The sequence below is a fragment of the Columba livia genome, chromosome Z, assembly GCF_036013475.1.
Source record: "Columba livia isolate bColLiv1 breed racing homer chromosome Z, bColLiv1.pat.W.v2, whole genome shotgun sequence".
Classification (NCBI taxonomy): Eukaryota; Metazoa; Chordata; class Aves; order Columbiformes; family Columbidae; genus Columba; species Columba livia.
The window spans coordinates 5,516,368-5,536,826 of NC_088642.1; the positions used below are offsets into that span (position 1 = coordinate 5,516,368).

The 20,459-nt window shown below is 39.8% G+C and overlaps 1 protein-coding gene across 2 annotated transcripts in view; it reads right to left on the reverse strand.

Moving 5' to 3' along the window:
- Positions 1–7,057: 7,057 nt before the first annotated feature.
- PIK3C3 (phosphatidylinositol 3-kinase catalytic subunit type 3) overlaps positions 7,058–20,459 on the reverse strand; it is a 74,948-nt gene continuing 61,546 nt past the window's right edge. For both annotated transcript variants that reach the window (XM_065046927.1, XM_065046926.1), the window contains 2 exons: positions 14,415–14,540; positions 7,058–9,332 (listed from right to left, as the gene is read on the reverse strand). In XM_065046927.1, the coding sequence (XP_064902999.1) occupies positions 9,318–9,332; positions 14,415–14,540 (141 nt within the window). In that variant the 3' untranslated portion in view covers positions 7,058–9,317. The remainder of the gene's footprint in view (positions 9,333–14,414; positions 14,541–20,459) is intronic.

A 20,459-nucleotide genomic window follows, 5' to 3' on the forward strand; every position in this document is an offset into this window, starting at 1 on the left:
GCTACATGAAGATTTAGAGCCCAAAGCTGGGCATAAAAGAGCAGCTAGTTGATTTCCTAAGACAATGTAATTATCTACTCTGTGATTTAAGCTTGGTTGATGTGCCCAGTTGTGTGAAATACTTTTGACTCTACTCCAGCTTCTGAGAAGATGGCATTTTGAAAAAGCTGGTAGTCTCTGCCGCAACATCAGCCACGAATAAATTTAGGTAAAAGCAGTCTGTCTTCTTAGGACAACACCATCTCCTATGGTTCTGGGAAGATACTTCTCATTCATGTAATTCTAGTTCAGTTTAAGGGCATCTGAATGTGGGAAAAGTATCTCAGAATCCAGTGCCAGGGCTGCACTCCTAATACTTTACTGAATGTGAAGCTCTGAACTTCTGCAGAAGTTGCGCTTATGGAAACAACCACCTTATTAAGGTAACCAGCTGCATGAAAACCCTTTCTCTGAACATTCCTGTACTTATGACTCCTCTCAGAAAATGTGTGTGTGTGACATAGTCAAACAAATTAAAGCTTGAGTGTGATTTTGACGCACACTTAATCCACATCTCACAGTGAATTCCATTGCTCAAAGAGTAACATGTCTGCAAACCAGAAACTGTGATCTCGTCCTAGAGAAGGAGATGACCTAGTGCCTTGAACCTCTCCCCTGACAATTAGTAGAACCTCAGAATCCCTCAAAATTATCCAGACTTCCCATGACTGGGAGATTCAGATAGGGATGCCCTCCGTTTGCTCCCTGCAAGGAACATGCAAATACCGCAAAACAGAACTGCCATGTGTGTAATTCAGCTTCATATAAATACCTGTATCTAAACTGCCAGCAAGGTCCATGGAAATCTACTCAGTACAGTCAGTAGAACGTAATAATTTAACAGTCAGCTCATCACAAAGTAGGCACATAAGCCTTGATTTAATTTGGCTGAAAATAAGCAAGCAGTGTCATTTGAGAAGGCCTGAGGTAAAATACCCCCATGGCAGGCTGGCAAACATAACAAGGAAAATATGGGTAACCCATGCTATTCTGGAGTAACAGCCAGAATCCAGGAGGGATACTGGCTAGACCTCGACCTACCTTAAAACAAGTTTCCTTTAGAAATCCTAATCCTAATCTGAGGCTGATGATCCTTATCTGCTTGCCTGGCAAGACAAGTGGGAAGGAAGAGATTATTCAATAGTTATCCAAGGGCAGCAAAGAACTGAACAGGATCCTGTAGGTACTGTAGTCTGGACCATTAGAACATGCATACACCTGGCAGCTTTGATCCAGTAGGATTAATTGACTTCAATCTGTCTGTATGGCAGTGTAAGCGAAAGGGACCTGGGGGTCCTGGTGGACAGCAGGGTGACCATGAGCCAGCACTGGGCCCTTGTGGCCAGGAAGGCCAATGGTACCTGGGGTGGGTTAGAAGGGGGTGGTCAGTAGGTCAGAGAGGTTCTCCTGCCCCTCTGCTCTGCCCTGGGGAGACCACACCTGGAATATGGTGTCCAGTTGTGGCCCCTCAGTTCCAGCAGGACAGGGAACTGCTGGAGAGAGTCCAGCGCAGCCACCAAGATGCTGAAGGGAGTGGAGCATCTCCCGTGTGAGGAAAGGCTGAGGGAGCTGGGGCTCTGGAGCTTGGAGAAGAGGAGACTGAGGGCTGACTTCATTAATGTTTATAAATATGTAAAGGGTGAGTGTCAGGAGGATGGAGCCAGGCTCTTCTTGGTGACAACCAATGATAGGACAAGTAGCAATGGGTACAAACTGGAATATGGGATGTTCCACTTAAACAGGAGAAGAAACTTCTTCTCAGCGAGGGTGACAGAGCCTGGACCAGGCTGCCCAGGGAGGTTGTGAAGTCTCCTTCTCTGCAGACATTCAAACCCGTCTGGACACATTCCTATGCAACCTCATCTAGGTGTTCCTGCTCCGGTGGTGGGATTGGACTGGATGAGCTTTCAAGGTCCCTTCCAATCCCTGACATTCTGGGATTCTGTGTCATTGCAATTATCTCAAATTCTCTTTTCATGCTTCCATGTAACAGTACATTGTGCAAACTGTAGTTAAGTATTTGAGCAGTATCTTCAGAGATATTCTAATCCAAGGCCAATACTCTGCAGTCACAAAAATTAGGATGGGTGGTAACCCTACCACCACACCTGTGTTTGCCTTTGCACTAACACCAACAGCACAGCTGAGACCTGGCAAACTAGAATAGTAATGCACCAGAACTCAGCATGAAAAATACCAGTAACAAAAAGAACCATCTTGATGGCTTAACGATAAAACTGCTATTGAGTAGCATTTGTAGGTACATGACCACAGATATTAACATGGGCAACAAAATAATGAAATAGTGGAAAAAACATATGCAAAGTAAGCCTTTTGTATACACACGTAATGGAGATCTAAGACTGAATTGTGGGTGTCCTCATTTATGCTGATTTACAAGTCTAAAATGAGTTGGTCTTCTTGCTTATTACACAGCTCTAACTGCAAATTGGAAAATAATCCTTGGAACTTGTAATTCTTTCTTGTAAACACCCATTTACACTCCACAGAGTGTTAAGCTAGAAAAAATGTACAGCTTTTAGCTATCCTTCTGGCTATATCTCTTAATTGAATAAAATAATTTATCTGTTGCAGTACATTAAATCAGGATCAGGTATCCATTAAGCTGGATGAGGCAGATGCAGAAAACATGGACCCTGATAAAAAGGCCTGACAATGTGTCTTGTGGCTATTGTTTGCTTAAGCTGAAAAACTGATCATCTTATTTTGCTGTATTTCTGTTAAGCTGAAATGTACAGAACTTTAGAATTAGTTAACAAAAGAAACATTTTCATTCTCCCTGTGTTTACTGCAGCTCTCTAAGACAGAACGATGGAAAGAACCAGCAGAACAGTGTTTGACAGGAACAGGAGTTTCAGTAAGAACATTTCTTCAGGCATCTTTCAACTCCAACGTATGGAAAAAATACAAGCCAACAAACCAGGACTGAATGCAAAATGCAATCACAACACATTGCTATTTGGCAGATTATACTGGCACTTCCCCAATCCATCTGAAATTAAAGCCCCAAGCTATGGCACTTCTTGTGTGAGACAAGTTAAAAATGGTCCCGCACCACTGAGTTTACAGGGCTGGGAGGGAAACTAAAGTTCAAAAAGTGAAAAGTCTTCAAGGCCAATGGACAACAGAAGTCACAGCCAGGACTGTAACACAGCCATCTCATTTCAAAAATCAGCATCTGCCAAGACAGAAGCAGAATGGGAGCTAAGACTTGTCATCTCCTCATTTGCAGAGTGAGATGCCACTCAGCACCCTGTTATTGGCATGCTGTTTGCGACTTGGAAAAGACAAATGCAATATGGCCCTATATCCTTGAAAAGATACCGCCTACATGTTTTAGTAAATTGTGTGGACTAACCATGCAAAACACCCCTGAACTACACAACCACATTTCTTGTCCCCATTCAGGATTTAAACAACTACAGTTCTTGTGGCAGCCAACTCTCTACAATGTATTTAATTTTTAAAATGACTTAATTACTTACCCCAAGGTCTGTTGCTGTGCTTTCCCTTGGAAAATAAACAGAATTAACTTCCAGTGTAATGCTGCCTTGGCAGAATCTGGTCAGACATCTCAGCTGAATCACTCTTTTAAAGAAAGCTTCCTACCATGCCTACTGCTGTCCTCACCCTTGAGGCTGGTGAATGAATCGAATAATCATTGCAGCATCAGCCATCTCCTCTTCACCTCTGCCAGGTCAGAAAACTCAGTATCTGAGTCATGATCAAACCTGAGCGTCAGAAGTGAAACTGTTACCCACACAAGAATGGCTCCCAGCAGGGACAAAGGGAAAAAACAAAACAAACAGAAGTGCGGGCTTAAGCTGAAAGGGAAGCTGCCTACCTGAGAGAGTAGACACTGCTATTAAATCTGTTCTGCTTTTGTCAGAAATCTCTCCCTGGTATGTCAGTTGATGATACAGCTTCAGAAAGGTAACAGACGGCTGACTGGACTGAATGACTGCAGTTGACATCACCAGGCATGACAAAGAAAAAAACAACCCACTATTTACTGGAAGAGGATAAAACAGCCTGTCCTTGTCCTGGGGACACAGTGTCCCTGTCACTGTGCTACAACACCGGCTAGGCAAGACAAGTAGGTACCCCTCTATATCTGCATGGAGACAGGGAGCTTGTTATTCCACCTGAAGTTCAAAGGGAAGTAGTCTGTGAACGGTTTATTAAAAGAAGAGCTTTTCCCTAATTACTTCCTATGTTCTCAGCTAGAAAGCTGTTTCTATGCGACTGTGCCAGAAAAGCCTTTGGTTGCAATTAACTTCACAATCTGATTCCCAGTAAAAGATGGCACACTGAAGAAAGCACTGTGCAAAGTCTTCCAATTTTATAGATCACGAACAGATGAAGAAGTTTGTTTGACAGTGTGGGATATGGATCTGCATGATTTACCCACTACGTATTCTAGTTAATATCTAAGCACCTAGCGAGATGGAGAAAGTGCCATTATCCCACTGTCACTATCAGGACTATAGGCTGGAACGCCCTCCCTCCACATCCCTTTGCTTTGTGTGCACAATAGTTTATGAATTGAAAACCCACCTTTGAGTGAAACTGTAAAATCATCATCATCTGATCCCTCACTGAGGGGGATGCACAAAAATTAGGACACATTTCTGTCAAGGGAAGGAATTAAAAATGGCTCTGTTAAATTTTACACAACATCTGTGGTAAAGATTAATCCACTTTGGAAAGGGCCATCCCACACACAGCTTACCTGATTAATGTTTGTGTCAATGAGCTATTAATCCCTCTCCAAGCAACATTCCTGCTGTTTCAGGTTTGAACCCATGCAGGTGAACTGCATCACTGTTTGATACTCTAGAACCAACTGGTGTTAGGTATTTTACCCTCCAAAGGGAAATTTCCCCCTCCCCACCCCAGCAAAGTCCATTCTAAACCACGGATACTTGGAAGGACAGGAGGACGCCAACACTGCTCTTCAAGTAGCTTCACCATTACAAAGAATCGTCAAATCGGCTGAAAGAGGTTACAAATATGTTTTTTACCACAATCTTCCCGCAATCTGTTTCCAACAACTCCCTTAAGGCTCCTTAAATGTACACTCTTTACTTCATAATAACCGCAGTATTTTACCATCCACTGATGATACCGCATCTTGTGACTAAAACCTTCGCTGACTACAAAAGGCCACTCAGCCATTCTGCCTCTTTGCCGCTGCCCCACGCTGCGAGGAGGTGTTAAGATTCCCATTCTCTGTTCCTCCTTCCCTTTTCCAAAGGCATTATTTCCCCAAAGCCTTGCAAAAGTGCTTTTTATTTTAGATTGCACACACACACACACAAAAAACCCACAAAAACAAAGCTAGATGACCGTCTATAGGAACAGGGACATTTCTTGACAAAAGGATATGTGCTTTTCATATTAAAGAGCCTCTCCTTTTCCCACCCCCCAAAAATAGTATTTTGGCAATTGCTGCTTCTTCCCCTGAAAAAAAAGATGACTGTGCCACTTTATCCTCCTGAACAACTGGCAGTTTAAAACAATGACAGTGTATAGGCAGGGGAGAGAGAGAAAAGAAAAAAAAAGGAATAATTTAATTTGCTTCCCTCACCCTCAATCCCAACAGAAAGACCACCACAGGTTCCACAAAATCAAGATGAAACCAAGACGTTGAAAGGCAAATGAAACACTCAGAAGCTGGCTTTATAGCACCTTCTGTCTCTAGTTATACAGAAGACAACTGGTGGGTAAAACATGCCCACGGCAAAACTAGTTTTCAATTGTTCTGTTTTTTTTTTTCTCTGCAGTGCTTTCTGGAGAAACTTAATAGGATGACTTTTGACAAGTTATTCTGTCAAAATGGTACAGCTTGGTTTCCTATCAACTACTGCATCATGCTTTGATACACACAGTGGAGCTCGCAGCCTCACTCCATGTGCAATTTTGTATGTGTACATCCCCGTCACATATACATACACAAAAATGCATGTGCAGGGTTGTCCTGGTTTTGTTAAAAACAACTTTCTCTTTTAGTGAATTTGCCTGTCAGCTAAAGCTTTCATATTAGCTGCATTTTCCCGGAAAGCCAGATACATGTTTTGATAAACATAGCAATGGAATGCGAGGTTATTGATAAGAATTGATGAACATCTCATGAGAGGGACAATGAGAAACAGGTGACCAAGAAACTGAGCAACGGGATATAACATCCCATTCACGTGAATACTTCATATAAAAGTGGGAGATCACGAGGACCTTGTCCCTTTTCCTTATGGCTGACATTAGGAGAGGACCTTGCGAGTCGTCCCTGTGAACTGAGGCCTAGTGACAGACTGAATCCAGCTTCGGTTGGCTGCAGGATCCAGTCCAGGACTTTGGGTGCCGGCTCTGCAGTTGCTGGGACTTTCAAGATTGGTTTTGTACATTTTGTATAATTTTCTCTATTCTTATTAGTAGCATTAGTAAAACGTCTTTTGATTTTTCCAACTCTCTTCTCTCTGTCCTTCTTTCCCTCCCGATTGCCTGTCCTTAGTGGGAAGGCGGGAGAGGAAGGGACTGAAGGGGGAAGAGGGGTTTAACAATACATCTGCCACGGTTTCATTGCCACCCTGCAATCAAAACGCTCAACAAGGGTGAAACTGCTGTCTGACATTCCCTGGGGACCTTCCTCTGACTGGGGATCTACCTGTGTGAAACGTGTGGAAATTTCACCTTTAGCATTTGTACCCCTCAAGTCAAGACTGGTAGTAGTTACTCAAGGGATAAAGAAGTTACTAGAGACAGACACATAATATACTTACAGTATTGCACAGAAATACCAAGCTGTGGGAGATAAACTATTAAAAATTCTTACTCCAGATAGTCAAAGCTTTAGACTAACATAAAAACCAAAAACCCTTAATTCAATACAAAACAGCTTATTCTCCCCCAGGTTTTCCTGTTCATTTTACTTTAAATATATGATACTGCACTGAAGTGCTAAGAGACATTAGATCTTACAAAGTAAAGTCAGAACTTATTTTGTGTAGCACGATTTGAAAAAGAAATGTATTCATTTGTGGACTTCTAAGCCTAATTTTCAACAATATTTGGCATTTAGAATACAGGACTTGAAGTATCAGATTTACTTACATCTAGTATTTTGTAGCAGTCCTGGTGCTGTCCTGTTCTTCATGCAATACGTGTTTATAGAAGCTGGGAACAGAATATTCAGATCATCCCAGAAACAGTCATTAGCTCAATCAGAAACATATCCCAGAGTTTGTCAGCATTCACATGGTACATATTCTACAAAGTTATTTGGCAAATACACCAAAAAATATGAGGGGTCACTCAATAAGCACAAACACAGTTGAACACACTGGTTATGTTCCACTGACTCAGGCAAGATTTACCATTTCTGTGCCTGAGGTTCCCTGTTTATAAAGTGGTCAGTGATTTACATATCACACTCAGATTCCATTTGGGTTCACGTACTAACATATATGAATGACTTAGTGTATAGTTTAACAGGTGGTTCCATAGTCTAACAGATTAACAGGTCATTATACTCATTTTAAAACGCAAGACACAGTGAACAACCATGCAGTAATTCATAACATGTTCATAAAAGTTACATTCAACACTTTATAAACCTCTTCACAAAGTGGAATGTGCTATAGAAATGAGTTGATGACGTCTCTGGGGTTTTAACAAGGACTCATTCTCAGCCATCGTTAGTCTTGGGCAGGAGGAAGAAGAATTTTTCTTAAAAAGAAGTGGGGGAAAAAATCCTAGGATATATGTATTGGAAAGGGCTATAAACCATTCAAGAGCTCAGCCCAATAAAGTGTAGCTACATCATACATGCTCACATAACTTGTTGATTTGTAAGATGCCCCTTCAAAACAAATGCAGGAAACAAAACAACTTTTTTTTTTTTCCACAGTTTTCTCTGAACACCTTAAAATTCCATGTTCTCAGGAATATCCTCATAAGATACCACAAAGTACCGTATGGAGAATGAGATCATGGGAAATGGAGGCAGTAGAGAAATATGTATTTTTGACAGACAAAGCAAGACCAAAAAAAAAAAAATCCCAAACAAACAAAAAGCAACATAACAAGTTCAGGTAATATGCTGAAATAACTATGCAGCCGTAGTGGACTTTCCTCCAGCAAATCTCTTCTGGTGTTTGCTAGCAAAAGAAGCACAAGGAAGAATGACCCGCAAATATCAGCCAGATTCAGATTCAATCTGTCCTTCTTATCATTATAAGGGATTTCTTCCTGATTCAAATTATTACTAAAAAAAAATACCAGAGTAATTGAGCACCTTTTGAAGACACCCACACATCTATGAAGAGCTAATTAAACAGTTGATCATTCAAAACAGATTCATTATGAACTCAACATGTGGCACAAAAGCCATTTTATGAGTGAAAATCCCTGCAAAAAGCCAAGAGTTACAAACATAATCCTCTAGTAGGCCATGTCTCAGCAGGTAAGATTAAAAAGGCAAAACAGAACACCTGAAGACTGCAATAACGAAGAGCTTATTAGAGTCAAGAATATATAACCACCGTACAGAAAACATTCCGAGTTAAAGTGTGAAATATTGAACCGCTCACAGCACATTCTGGTTGCTGAGCCTGTTAGTGATGATTTAATTGGCAGTTTCTCCAGAAAGCACTGCTGGCTAACATATCAGCACTTAAAAACATTTTTGTAAGCAGGGAATAAATGATTGTCCTTTCTAAACGATAACATTGCCCAAGGTGGGAAATAAAGGATCAGACAAATTACACTAAAACCTGCTCAAGGAACAAACTTGTTGGGAAGGGATAAGAGGAGATCCCCATAGTTTTCTGCATGGAGGAACCGTAGCCTCACTGCTGTGACTCTGTATATACGCATGTTCAGTACATCAATGATTTCTATTTTTAAATAAGAAAATATATCAATAGGTACAAGAATTTATCATCAAATCCAGCCTCTTCCAGTTATCTTTGGCTTGGCAGCAAGTTTCTTACTTCAACCTTTGAGGCTCAAATGTTTTCACTTGGAAGAAATGCCATAGTATCTGAGCCCAAAGGGCATTATAAACAAAAAAAAAAGTTGTTTTTAAACCTTCAAAGAAGTGAGACTCAAAAAAGTTTCTCTATCTCCTGAGCTCTCAGTTCTCCATGCTACCAAACCTGCAGCTTTTGCCTTCCAAAAGTGTTTAGTGAAGTCCAGAAGGGCTTGAGAAAGTCTCTTTCTTGAGCATTTGCTTGTTTCCGTCACAGGCAGGCAAAGGCTTATTTTCTCCAATACTAAAAGAAAACAAAAGAATACATAGCACAACATTTATTCAATCTGGTTTACTCCCAAAGAATAAAAGTTACATGTAAGTTGAACTCTGGGTTTAAAAACATGGTAACATGCTAATGGTAGGCAATTTTCAGAACCCTTCAGGGTAACGAACAGTGTGGAAACAAACTATCTGCCTCTTGAGAAATGGTTCCATTCAAGCTACACTCTCCTCCTGGTAGATTTTCCCTGATTTATTCTGGCATCCAACAGCACGAAAACAGAAGTCCTGCTCTGAAATAAAGGAATGACAGCTGCACCCTGGGATGCAGCAGCACTGCGACCACAGCTTGGAGATACCTTAGAGCCACATAACAGCTTAAACTGAGTTTACGCCTACGCAGGGAGCAGCCAACCACTAGTGCAACCCCAAATCATAGAGCTGCATTTCAGGAGGGACATCCCTCATCCCTCAAGCTACCATTTTTTAAATCATTGCTTAACATGAGGCCTGAATGCAACTGACTTGACTTGTAAATTTTCAAGAGAAACAAAATGTGAAATTAGTCACTTCAACTGAAGATTGTTTCCTTCCTCTGCAGAAATAAATAATGCTGCTAAAACGAAGATGACTCTCCAGAGAGAAATGGCTATCTAGTCTTCATTAGCATCAACTAAAATTAGACTACATTTTTTCTCCTCTTGAGCACCATTGTACACCACTAACTTATTCTAAATGTTAAATTTATTTACTTTTGAGTCAACAGTTTTTTGATAACCATTAGGAAGGAGACAAGCGCTACATAAAAAGGTCTGTAAAATATATGAGAAGATAACAGATTAGCGATACATTAGAAACTAAACTAAAGGCTTCATAACACAGCTTTGAACTGAACTCAATTTATGATATCATTAAAAAAGAACAATACTAAGCTGATGCCAAAATATCTAGATTGCTTTAACCAAGAGCTTTACTTACTATAGAGTGACATATAGAATGCTGATACGGAATGGTTACTATAATAACAAACCTTATTAAAAAGCTCTTAACTGCTGCAGTAGACAGCATAGATTCCTTGTAGGCCTATTATGGAGGCAGTAATAGAATAAATATCTATTGACAAACAAGAAAACACGCAGAAGGGCATTTCAAATGAAAATTTGTGTGGCAATAGGGCAAAATGTGCTGTTTAAGCACGTGTCAAAATACCTGCACAGTGGTTTTGGGGCTTTTAGACAACTCGTATTACTACTAAGAGCAAGGACATTGGTAATTCAATGCAGCACTATACATGAACAAATTGCAAGCTTCAATTGGCCATTGTGTAAGATGAGTGCTTTACAGCAAATTCAATGACACATTAATTGTTCATTTATTCAACAATTTACACACTTTGCGAAGGCTCCAGCTGCAAATTCTTAGGAAGACCGCCTCAGACAAAAAGGAAAGATAATGATTTTGACTAATAAAGTACTAAATGTCACTAAAAAGTGACCCACTTTACTTGTAATATAAAGAGAATAGACATTAACTGCATTAAATTTGATGGATCTTTTGTAAGTTGTTTTTTTTTTTTTTACTATATTAAATTGACTTCAGATTCTTAAGATTTGTCGATTGCTGATAACTATTTTTATTTTTATTCCTGCAGGGAAAAGCCTGCAATTGTAATTATTAACATAACATGAATGACGGCAGTAATCACAACTCCAAAACTAGCAGAAGACTCCTACACCACATGGAGCCGAGATGCCTTAAGCACTTAAAAAGGAACACAGTGTATTTTTTTCATTTTAGGAATCTAAAAGTCGAAAGCTAAAAGCACATACGTAGCGAATTCTGCACCAGTGTGTGAGGAGAGTTCAAAGCCTCAGGAAATTCAGCCCCAAATTCTCCACACTGGAACCCAGCACCAGCCAGCTGGAGAGGTTAAAAAAAACCCAAAATGAGAAAACTGGATCAGGCTTGCATTAGTGGCTGTAACATCTGCTTATGTGGTATCCAAAATGCAATACAGACTGTGGGCTTGCTTTTTAACTCCCAAAATATGAATAGAAGATTCAATTGGTGCGTGCTGGTGTGTGTATCAGCCTATTGCTCAGAACACCATTCCTGGGAGGTAGAAGCCTGGGGTTCAAATTCTCACGTATTTGTAAGTATTCTGAAAAAGTCTGTCCTGTGATTTTAAAAGCAGTTGTAAGTGCTGAGGAAAGGTCAAGCAACAAGGCTGAACAGAAAAAAAATAAAAATAAAAGGTCACATAAATCAAACCTGTAAACTCTGACTTACTAATACAGCTCTGCAAATGCAATAATCATTATCTAGGAGAGACTGGCAGTCACCTAAAACCAATCAAGTAAAAATACCCCAAACAATGAAGTAAAAAGACATGTCTTAAAAAAAAGTGACTCTCAGTATGTTACTAAAGGAAAGGTCTACACAGCTGTTAGAGGAACTTGAAATTTTAATCTTTAATTTTATTCTTGAATCTTTTAATGGCTTTTTAAATTATTTTTCTTTATCCACAAGGTAGATGAAGGGCATTTTTCACTTTGTCTTATGAAATTAACCATCCTACATCCTATGATCAAAGTTATCGATAATGAATGACAACAAATTTTGCATTTTTTTCGTATTATTATACTCCTTTTTCATATCACATAAGAGATCACCTTTGTTAAATATATATACAGATGGAAATGCCATTTTTGCTTCTCCCCCTATACTACAGGGCAATCCTTCAAAACAAAAGTTAAGTTTGCAGGCAACAACAGATTAGTTTGAAGACCTTTAGCAAAACAGATAACCATAAAAATAGTTCTCAGTTTCTAGCAGAATTTGATCAGCCTTTTGAATAAAGAATCAATTAAAAAACCCTCAAATAACAACTGGCTTTTCAGATTGGTTACATTTTCTCTCTGAATTCCATTTATTGTCATGAATCTAATGCTTAATGCAAACAGTGTAATATCTGAAGTCACTGATAAACACAAACTAAATATGTCAGATGGCTTTAAGGAAAAAACATGGAAAATTCAAAGAAGAAATGCTTTTGTGAGTATAGATATAAGAATAAAACATTTTATTGTCTTACTGTGGCTTGTAGTAAGATAGCATACATATGTGTGCTATCATTCTTCATACTTCATACTACATTCTTCATACTACAGCAAGGGTAAATTTTAGTGATAAAAATAGTGGAGACAAGAAGCTTTCGCCACACCATTAGTGAGAATCAGATAAAGCGTGAGGGCAGATGTGACCTCTGGTGATCATTTAGTCCAACTCTCCTGCTCACGTAGGATCAAACACAACAGAACTTGCTCAGAACTTCGTGCTGTTGGATTTTAAGTATCTCAACAGATGGAGACTCTGACACCTCTTTGTGAAACCTCTCCCAGTGCTTGATTACACTCACAGTGGAAAAAAAAAGTTCTTTATGTGAAATTTCTTGGCTTTCAGTTTGTGCCTATTGTCTCTTGTTCTGTCACTAAAAGAGTTTGACTGAATTTTCTTCACTCCCATTTATCGGCATTGTTAAGATCCCCCTGAGCCTTCTCCAGGCTGAACAGGCCGACCCTCTTCTCATATGACAGATGCTCCAAGAGCCTGATTATCTCCATGGTGTCCCTTTGCCGAATACAGCCCAGTATGTCCATATCTCTCCTGTACCTGGGAGCCCCAAAGGGGCACAGCGCTCCAGACGTATCTCACACAACACTGGGCAGAGGGTGAATTTCGTGAGGTTCCTGTGCAGTCATTTCTCCAGCCTGTAAAGGTCCCTGTGAATCGCAGCACATGCTTCTGGTGTACCAGCTACTCCTCCCAGTTTGTACTGTCTGCAGACTTGCTGAGGACACACTTAATCCAGTCATCCAGGTCATTAATGAAGATGTTAAACAATTTAGGCCTCAGTATCAACCCTTAAAGTACACCACTAGTGACTGGCCTCCACATGGAGTTTTTGCCACTGACCACAGCCTTCTAATCCCAGCACAATTACTAGTTTCCAATCTATGTCAGTATCCATTACTCTAGTCTATATTGCTCTGTTTTGTTTATGAGGATATTATGGAAGAGTGTCAAAGCCTTGTGAAAGTCAGTATAAAGAATACCTACAGCTCTCATTCAGTCCAGTGAGCTAGTGATTTTATCTTAGGTGGTTATCAGGCTGGTCGGGCATGGTTTCCCTTTTGTAAATCCATGCTGAACAGTCCCAATCACCTTGAATCTATTCTGCAGGTGTGGATCTGCAGGTAGAGCAGAAGCCACCACTCCTAATACCAGAAGTCTAAAGGTTCCAGCCATCACCATCCTGAGAGTCTCTAGTTATTTCCTAACTCAATGAGCACAATCTATTCTAGCTCCTCCTTCAATGCAGCTGGAGGTTCCAGCTCTTCTGTCTCCAAGGTCTTAGTGAAGGTCTGGTCAACTTTTTTCTCGTCAGTCCCAATACTGTGCACTTTGTTGACCTCCTCCTACAGCTCCTTTAGTTGATAGTGTAGACATGAGACCACTGCACACCTTCTGCAAGCAAGGAGCCCAATCCTACTGCCCCAACAAGAAGTCTCAACCAGCTCCTACAGCCTCACATCTCAAAAACTGCATCATCCCTCAGGAACTTTATCTTTGTGGAGGCCTCTGACATAGGGGACGGGTCTTCAGACAGCTGCTGGGAACCATGTTCTGTGGTACACTGTCAGCACTGCAGAGGATATGGATGCTGTTATGAGCAGAGTTCCTCGTCCCTTACATGCTCACTGCTGTGCAAGCTGCTACAGCTATTAATGATCAAAATGACTAGCTGGAATGCACAGTTGAGGAAGTCTAGCAAAGGTAGGAAAGAAAGGAAATTCATCCTCACTCATTTACGGTGGGATTGAAAGCTAAGAAAATTCTGGATCGTTCCCTCAGAACTCCAGCTTTACAATTTGCAGTTCTTATCCTATGTAACAAAACTGGTCACATCACTGAACACTTTGAACTTATTGGAAAATGGACTAAAACATCAGAAACAATGAAGTTAAGTCTTGAACTTACCACTTGCAACTTCACACCTTACACAGTATTTTCACAGAGACCAACTACTAAGAAGATGTCTCACCTGTGCAAACTTGTGTATCTGCTCCACCACAGCTGCAAAGAGGGCATGGACACTTTCATCAATTAGACTCTGCATATAATGGACAGCTTCTTCATCAGACAGGTCCAAACGAAATTTGTCCTGTACCTGGAATGGGGGCAGAGATGACAAAAATTAATTCAATTAAACATTTAAAACATAGACTCTTCTATTTGAACTATACAGTAGCAGATACAGTGATTTCAGCTATGGAAGTTTAGTAGAGAATCTCTTTCACTCCTAAGGCAAGCTCAGGAAGTGTGGGCTGGATGAATGCACAGTGTGATGGATCATGAACTGGCTGGATGACAGAGGTCAGAGGATTGTGATCAACAGTGATAAGACTGGTTGGAAGCCTGTAGTTAGTGTAGTTTCCCACGGGTCAGTACTAGGTCCAGTCCTATTCAACCTGTATGAAGAGACTGAGTGCACCCTCAGTGAGTTTGCTGATGATACCAAACTGGGAGGAAGGGCTGACACTCCAGAAGGCTGTGCTGCCATTCAGCAAGACCTGGACAGACATGAGGTCTGGGCAGAGAAGAACCTAATGAGGTTCAACAAGAGCAAGTGTAGGGTCCTGCACCTGGAGAGGAACAACCAGGAGAGGAACCAGGCACCAGTACAGGTTAGGGGTGGACCTGCTGGAAAGCAGCTCTGCAGAGGACTTGGGAGTTCTGTTTGACAACAGGTTGACCATGAGCTCCAACATGCCCTTGTGGCCAAGAAGGCCAACGGTACCTGGTGTACATTAAGAAGAGTGTGACCAGCAGGCTGAGGAAGGTTGTTCCTTCCCCTCTGTTCCACCCCGGTGTGGCCACATCTGGAGTTCTGTGTCCAGTTCCGGGCTTCTCAGTTTAAGACATACAAGAAATTACTGGAGCAGAGGGCTACAAAGATGACTAGGGGCCTAGAGCACCTTTCTTATGAGGAGAGACTGAGAGAGCTGGGTCTCTTCAGCCTGGAGAAGATGAGAGGGGATCTCATCAATGTTTATAAATATCTCCAGGGTGGGTGTCAAGAAGATGGGACCAGACTCTTTTCAGTGGTGCCCAGTGACAGCGGTACCGGGAACAGACTGAAGCACAGGAGGTTCCATCTGAATATGAGGAGAAACTTCTTTACTTTGAGGGTGCCAGAGCCCTGGAACAGGCTGCCCAGAGAGGTTGTGGAGTCTCCTTCTCTGGAGACATTAAAGACCTGCCTGGACATGATCCTGTATGATCTGCTCTGGGTGAACATGCTTTAACAGGTGGGCTGAGTTAGGTGATGTCCAGAGGTCCCTTCTGACTCTAACCATTCTATGAAATTTACGATGCTACATAAAATATCTATTTTTAACTGATTCATAAAGATGAGTATTTAAATAAGCTAGAAACAGCACCCTATGCCTCATCCCCCCCAGCAGTACTTTCAAAGCTCGAGCCCAGAAAGCCAAGAGAAGTACCTGGACACAAGAGCTGAAACAGAACTAAAATGTTGTAAGAGAAGATACTCAACATTCACTAAACAGGAATGAAATGCCATTTGTGAAGAAACACACCACTTTACATATTAAACAGACAGTTGGAAGAAACTGGATGATTCTAACCATCTCTGAAAATAACTAAATACTGCCTTATTCTAAGCTTATGTTGAGGTAAAACTGTCTTTCAGAAACTGTAAGGCAATTAAGTGAAGAATACAGAACCAGGAAGGCGCAAGCAATTCAAACCTGTCAAAACTGACCTTTGCATGGCATGTGAGAATTTCATTAACTTTGATTATATCCACCATCCAGGTTCAGTTGTAAGGGGTAACAGCGTCTCCAACCATTGTTTATTTTCTTTATGTACCAATAATACATTTTGCTTAGTTCTTGCAATTTGTGTAGGAATTAAAAGCTGAAAGCACTATAATTAGCAATACAGCAACAACATCTATACTTTCCAATTTCAGCTTTGGCAAAGCCTTGACCTATGAATATTTACAAAGCTGCAGTGGATGCCTTTCTGTGAATTCCAGCTAATTCCATGGCAATTGTTCAGGACTGCTCCAGATGGCAACATCTCAAAAGCACCATTACCACAGACATTCCTTTGGTAATACTCAAAAAAAACCTCTGTACATAGAACTGGCAAGAGCTTAAACAGATCTTTAGGGAAAAAATATTGCTTTACGGGAGCCAAGTAATTTTTGCAGACATGCCTTATCCCTCCCAACATTTATGAGAGGTAGATGCATAAATAAGCATTTTGGATGAGTTCAAATAATTTAATACATAGATCTGTGAAAGTGCTACAGATATCAAAACATAATTTAAGTTTTCTGAAGTGTTGGATGTGCAGCGAAGTCTGCACATAGGAATGGCAAGTGTTCAGATTCCTTCTGATTAACAACCAAAAACATCACAATGGTTCAAAGCTACATCAGGGGAGGTTCAGACTGGACATTAGGAAGCATTTATTTACTGAGAGGGTGGGCAAACATTGGAACAGGTTTCCAGAAGAGGTGGCTGATGCCCCAAACCTGTCAGTGTTTAAGAGACATTTGGACAATGCCTTTTGCAGCATTATTTAACTTGGTCAGTCCTTAAAAGGTCAGGCAGTTGGACTAGATGATCACTGAAGGACTCCTAGAGCTGACACACTCTGTTTTTTGGATAATGTGAACTTCAGGTGCTCAAATTGGAAAACCAATTGTGCTGTTCAAGACCTGCTAGTTAGTCCTAGCATCCTGCTCCTTAGATCCTAGCATTCTCTAATCAATCCTACCTCCAAACTTGCAAAGTAGTGATTACAATATGAAAATTGCCCAGCAAATTCATATTACTTGCACAAAATTAATTGCTGCCATCTAATCACGTGCTTTATTCTCATAAACTTCAAATGATGTGAGCCCTTGTGCAGACCACCATATCAATCTATTTCAGCCTATTGCTTAACGAGCTAGGTAAAATTTTATCAAACAATTTTTGCATCAAGTATGTAACTTCTAGTTTATCTGTGAGTCTTTTTAATGAGACAGAATGCTTCACATCCTAGTTAAATTGTTTCAATTATTAATTGCCTTATGTAACAATTGTGACTTATTTCCTATCTGAATTTGTCCAATTTCCACCTCAAACGGTTGAGCTGATTACAAATTTTTACATTAAAGAACTGTCCATCAGAAATCTCTAATACAGGTAAAAGTATCAAATAATTTAAGTTGCTTCTTAACCTTCTCCTGGATATGACTAAGGAGACTGACTGTAAGGCAGAATCAAGTCTTTCCTGTACATTTTCCACACATTCACTTTTTTTTAAGGGTTGACAAAAATGTGAGTCAAATTATTTCAATGTTTTTAATAAGGTTGAATTTGTGAGATGATATTACTACCTTCTTCTCTTCCCATTTTATATTCTTTATAGCCACAAAGGTTACTGCATATATAACTACCCTCTTTATGATAGCAAAATAGGCCAAGATTTCAGCTTAGTATTACTCTGCTTTCTTTCCAAAGGCAATGTGTTCCAGAATAGTGCCCTTCAGCGATACAATTAAAAGCACAAGTTAGCCTGCCAAGCATGGAAAGATAACGCTGCTTCACTCAGAATACCATTATAACTCTGTTGTTGATACGTTTGAAGTAAGCATAAATTGAGCTTTTCCTTCACTTTGCCTTAAAAGTAAGTTTGATCAATATGAAAAAACAAATCAAGCTGAAAAAGTTGAAACTCTCAAGGAGGGAAGTACCAGGGAGGGATTCAGAAGATATTTCACGCTAATATTATAGAACTTTTGTCTTCCTAACAAACATTATGAGAAGGAACTTTAATATCTCGCACAGACATATTAGAAGTTTGAGAGCCAATGAAGCACATGGTCAAATCCACCTGAATTTAACGGACTATTCACATGCTTGCAATTACGCATGAGATTTAATATCTTCCCAAACTAGAGCACAGGCTTCTATCAGATCTATTTTCACGCTCGTAGAAAAGGTGATGTAATGAGAATTCAGCAAAATTCTTAACTGCAGTTTCAAAAAAAAAGAAAGAAAACCAAACCAAAACTGTACCGTTCTTTTACACAACTCCAATAATCGTGCACTTCAGTGATCTTCTAATTTGTTGACAGAAGAGCTCCTCAGAAATTCTTGCCATTAGTGATGTTAGGATGCAGCTTCATTCTATGGAATTAATGACTCTTTAAGCCACTTCCCACCTTCCCCAGAAACAGTCTGGCACACTGATATACATGAAAACAAATTTACCCAGATTTAGACCTTTAAATCAGTTTGTAATTAGCAGCAGGATCAAATGCTGCCAAGTACTAGATCCTCGCATCAAAGTTTTTCAGTTCTGCAATTAAAACTGGCTGCTGCAAACTAGCTGAGAATACGGCAAGATGAAAAATTACCTCTTGAGCTGCAATGGCAGCAGCAAGATTAATATACATTGATTTATAGTTCTTGTGACAAAACCAATAGTAATTCTTATTTGAAATCTCTGAGTTCCAAAGCAAACCATCTGTTCTGAAAACCAATAGTTTCTCACAGAGGATGTACAACTAGGAAGAGATTTTTGCATGGTGTAAAAAAACCAAAACCCCAAAACCACAGAACACCAAAAACAGAATGTAAGGGAATCAAATTCTGATGAGTTACACAATTATGTCTACAAACTTAAGAAGAACAGCCACCATTAAGGTGTCAAAACTGTCACATGTGAACTGTTTACCTAGAGTTTTCACTTCAACATTTAAGTGAATTGTTTTAGGTTAGTCATTAGTATTTGTCAAAGAGAAATTAAACACACTTCATGAATCCGGTTAAACTTCTGCTTTGTTCCCGAAAAGGGAGGTTTTAAAACCCACACCATATACACACAATTATTTTAAACATGTTCCGTCAGGTCTCAACAGCAGAATTTGAATGTTTAAGTTTGAAAAGGCTGGATAAATAACTAGAGATTCCATGAAGATACTGATGTTCAACTTTTAAGGTTCCATGTTGTCCACTTCCTATCGCCCCGCACAATGATAGTTTAGTAATAAAGCATAAAAGAACAGGAATGCATAGTTATTGGAATCTGCACGGATAAAAATTTTATTACACCTCAGTCAAATTTGAAGTGTCCTGTAAGAAAGTTAGTGTCAGTAATCACGACAGAGCTTTCCTTTTTCAAAAGAAAAAGAAAACAAAAATTAAAGGAAGAAGAGGCCATAAATCATGAGGAACAGTTCAGAATAAAACATGGGGGAGTGTGCATGAGAAAATAAGCATTTAAATGTAAGTTACTTGGAGCTGAACTCATGATGAGAATAGAAAGAAAACTGATCATCACTTGCAGCAGAATCACACAGAGGATGGAAATTAGCAAGGTTACACGACAAAAAAGTGAAAAAATGTATTTTGCAGTAAAATTATGAAGAATTACTACTTCGCACCATGATTATCCCACCAAAATTATAGATGTATCAACTACAATTCAAACAAACTCAAGAAGAAATGACTGCAAGAGCATGAACTGGATACTTGGCATATCCCTCACCTTAAAGCACAGGATGCAAAAAAAATACAACAATAAAGGTAGTGGGTTTTTTTGGTGATGTGTGGGGTTTTTTTTTCTGTAACTGATGTATATCAAAAGTCTCCACACACTCCATTACTGCTGCTCCATGCAATGAATTTCTCAGTATCAGGAAAGATTGCAGATTAAAGCATTAACTAAATTTTTCAAAACAAAATACAGCCCTTATTTTTAATATGGTTTTAAGTTGCATTTACTTTTTTTTTTTTTTTAATATTGGTGTCACAGTTTGCAAATACATTGTGCTTTCTAGAACAGTTTAAACATAAGGGTTAAGGTGCTAAGATATAGGAGGGTGGGGGGTGAAACAACAAGAAGAGACATCAGTTTTGTTTACACTTTTGCTGAAAAAACCCAAAACGATCAAAAACCAAAAGAATCCCCCAAAGCCCCAAACTCAAGCTACAAATCATGTGAGATCCCAATCAAAATTACAGTTGACTTCCTCTCTTCCTGTCAAAACCAAACAAAACCC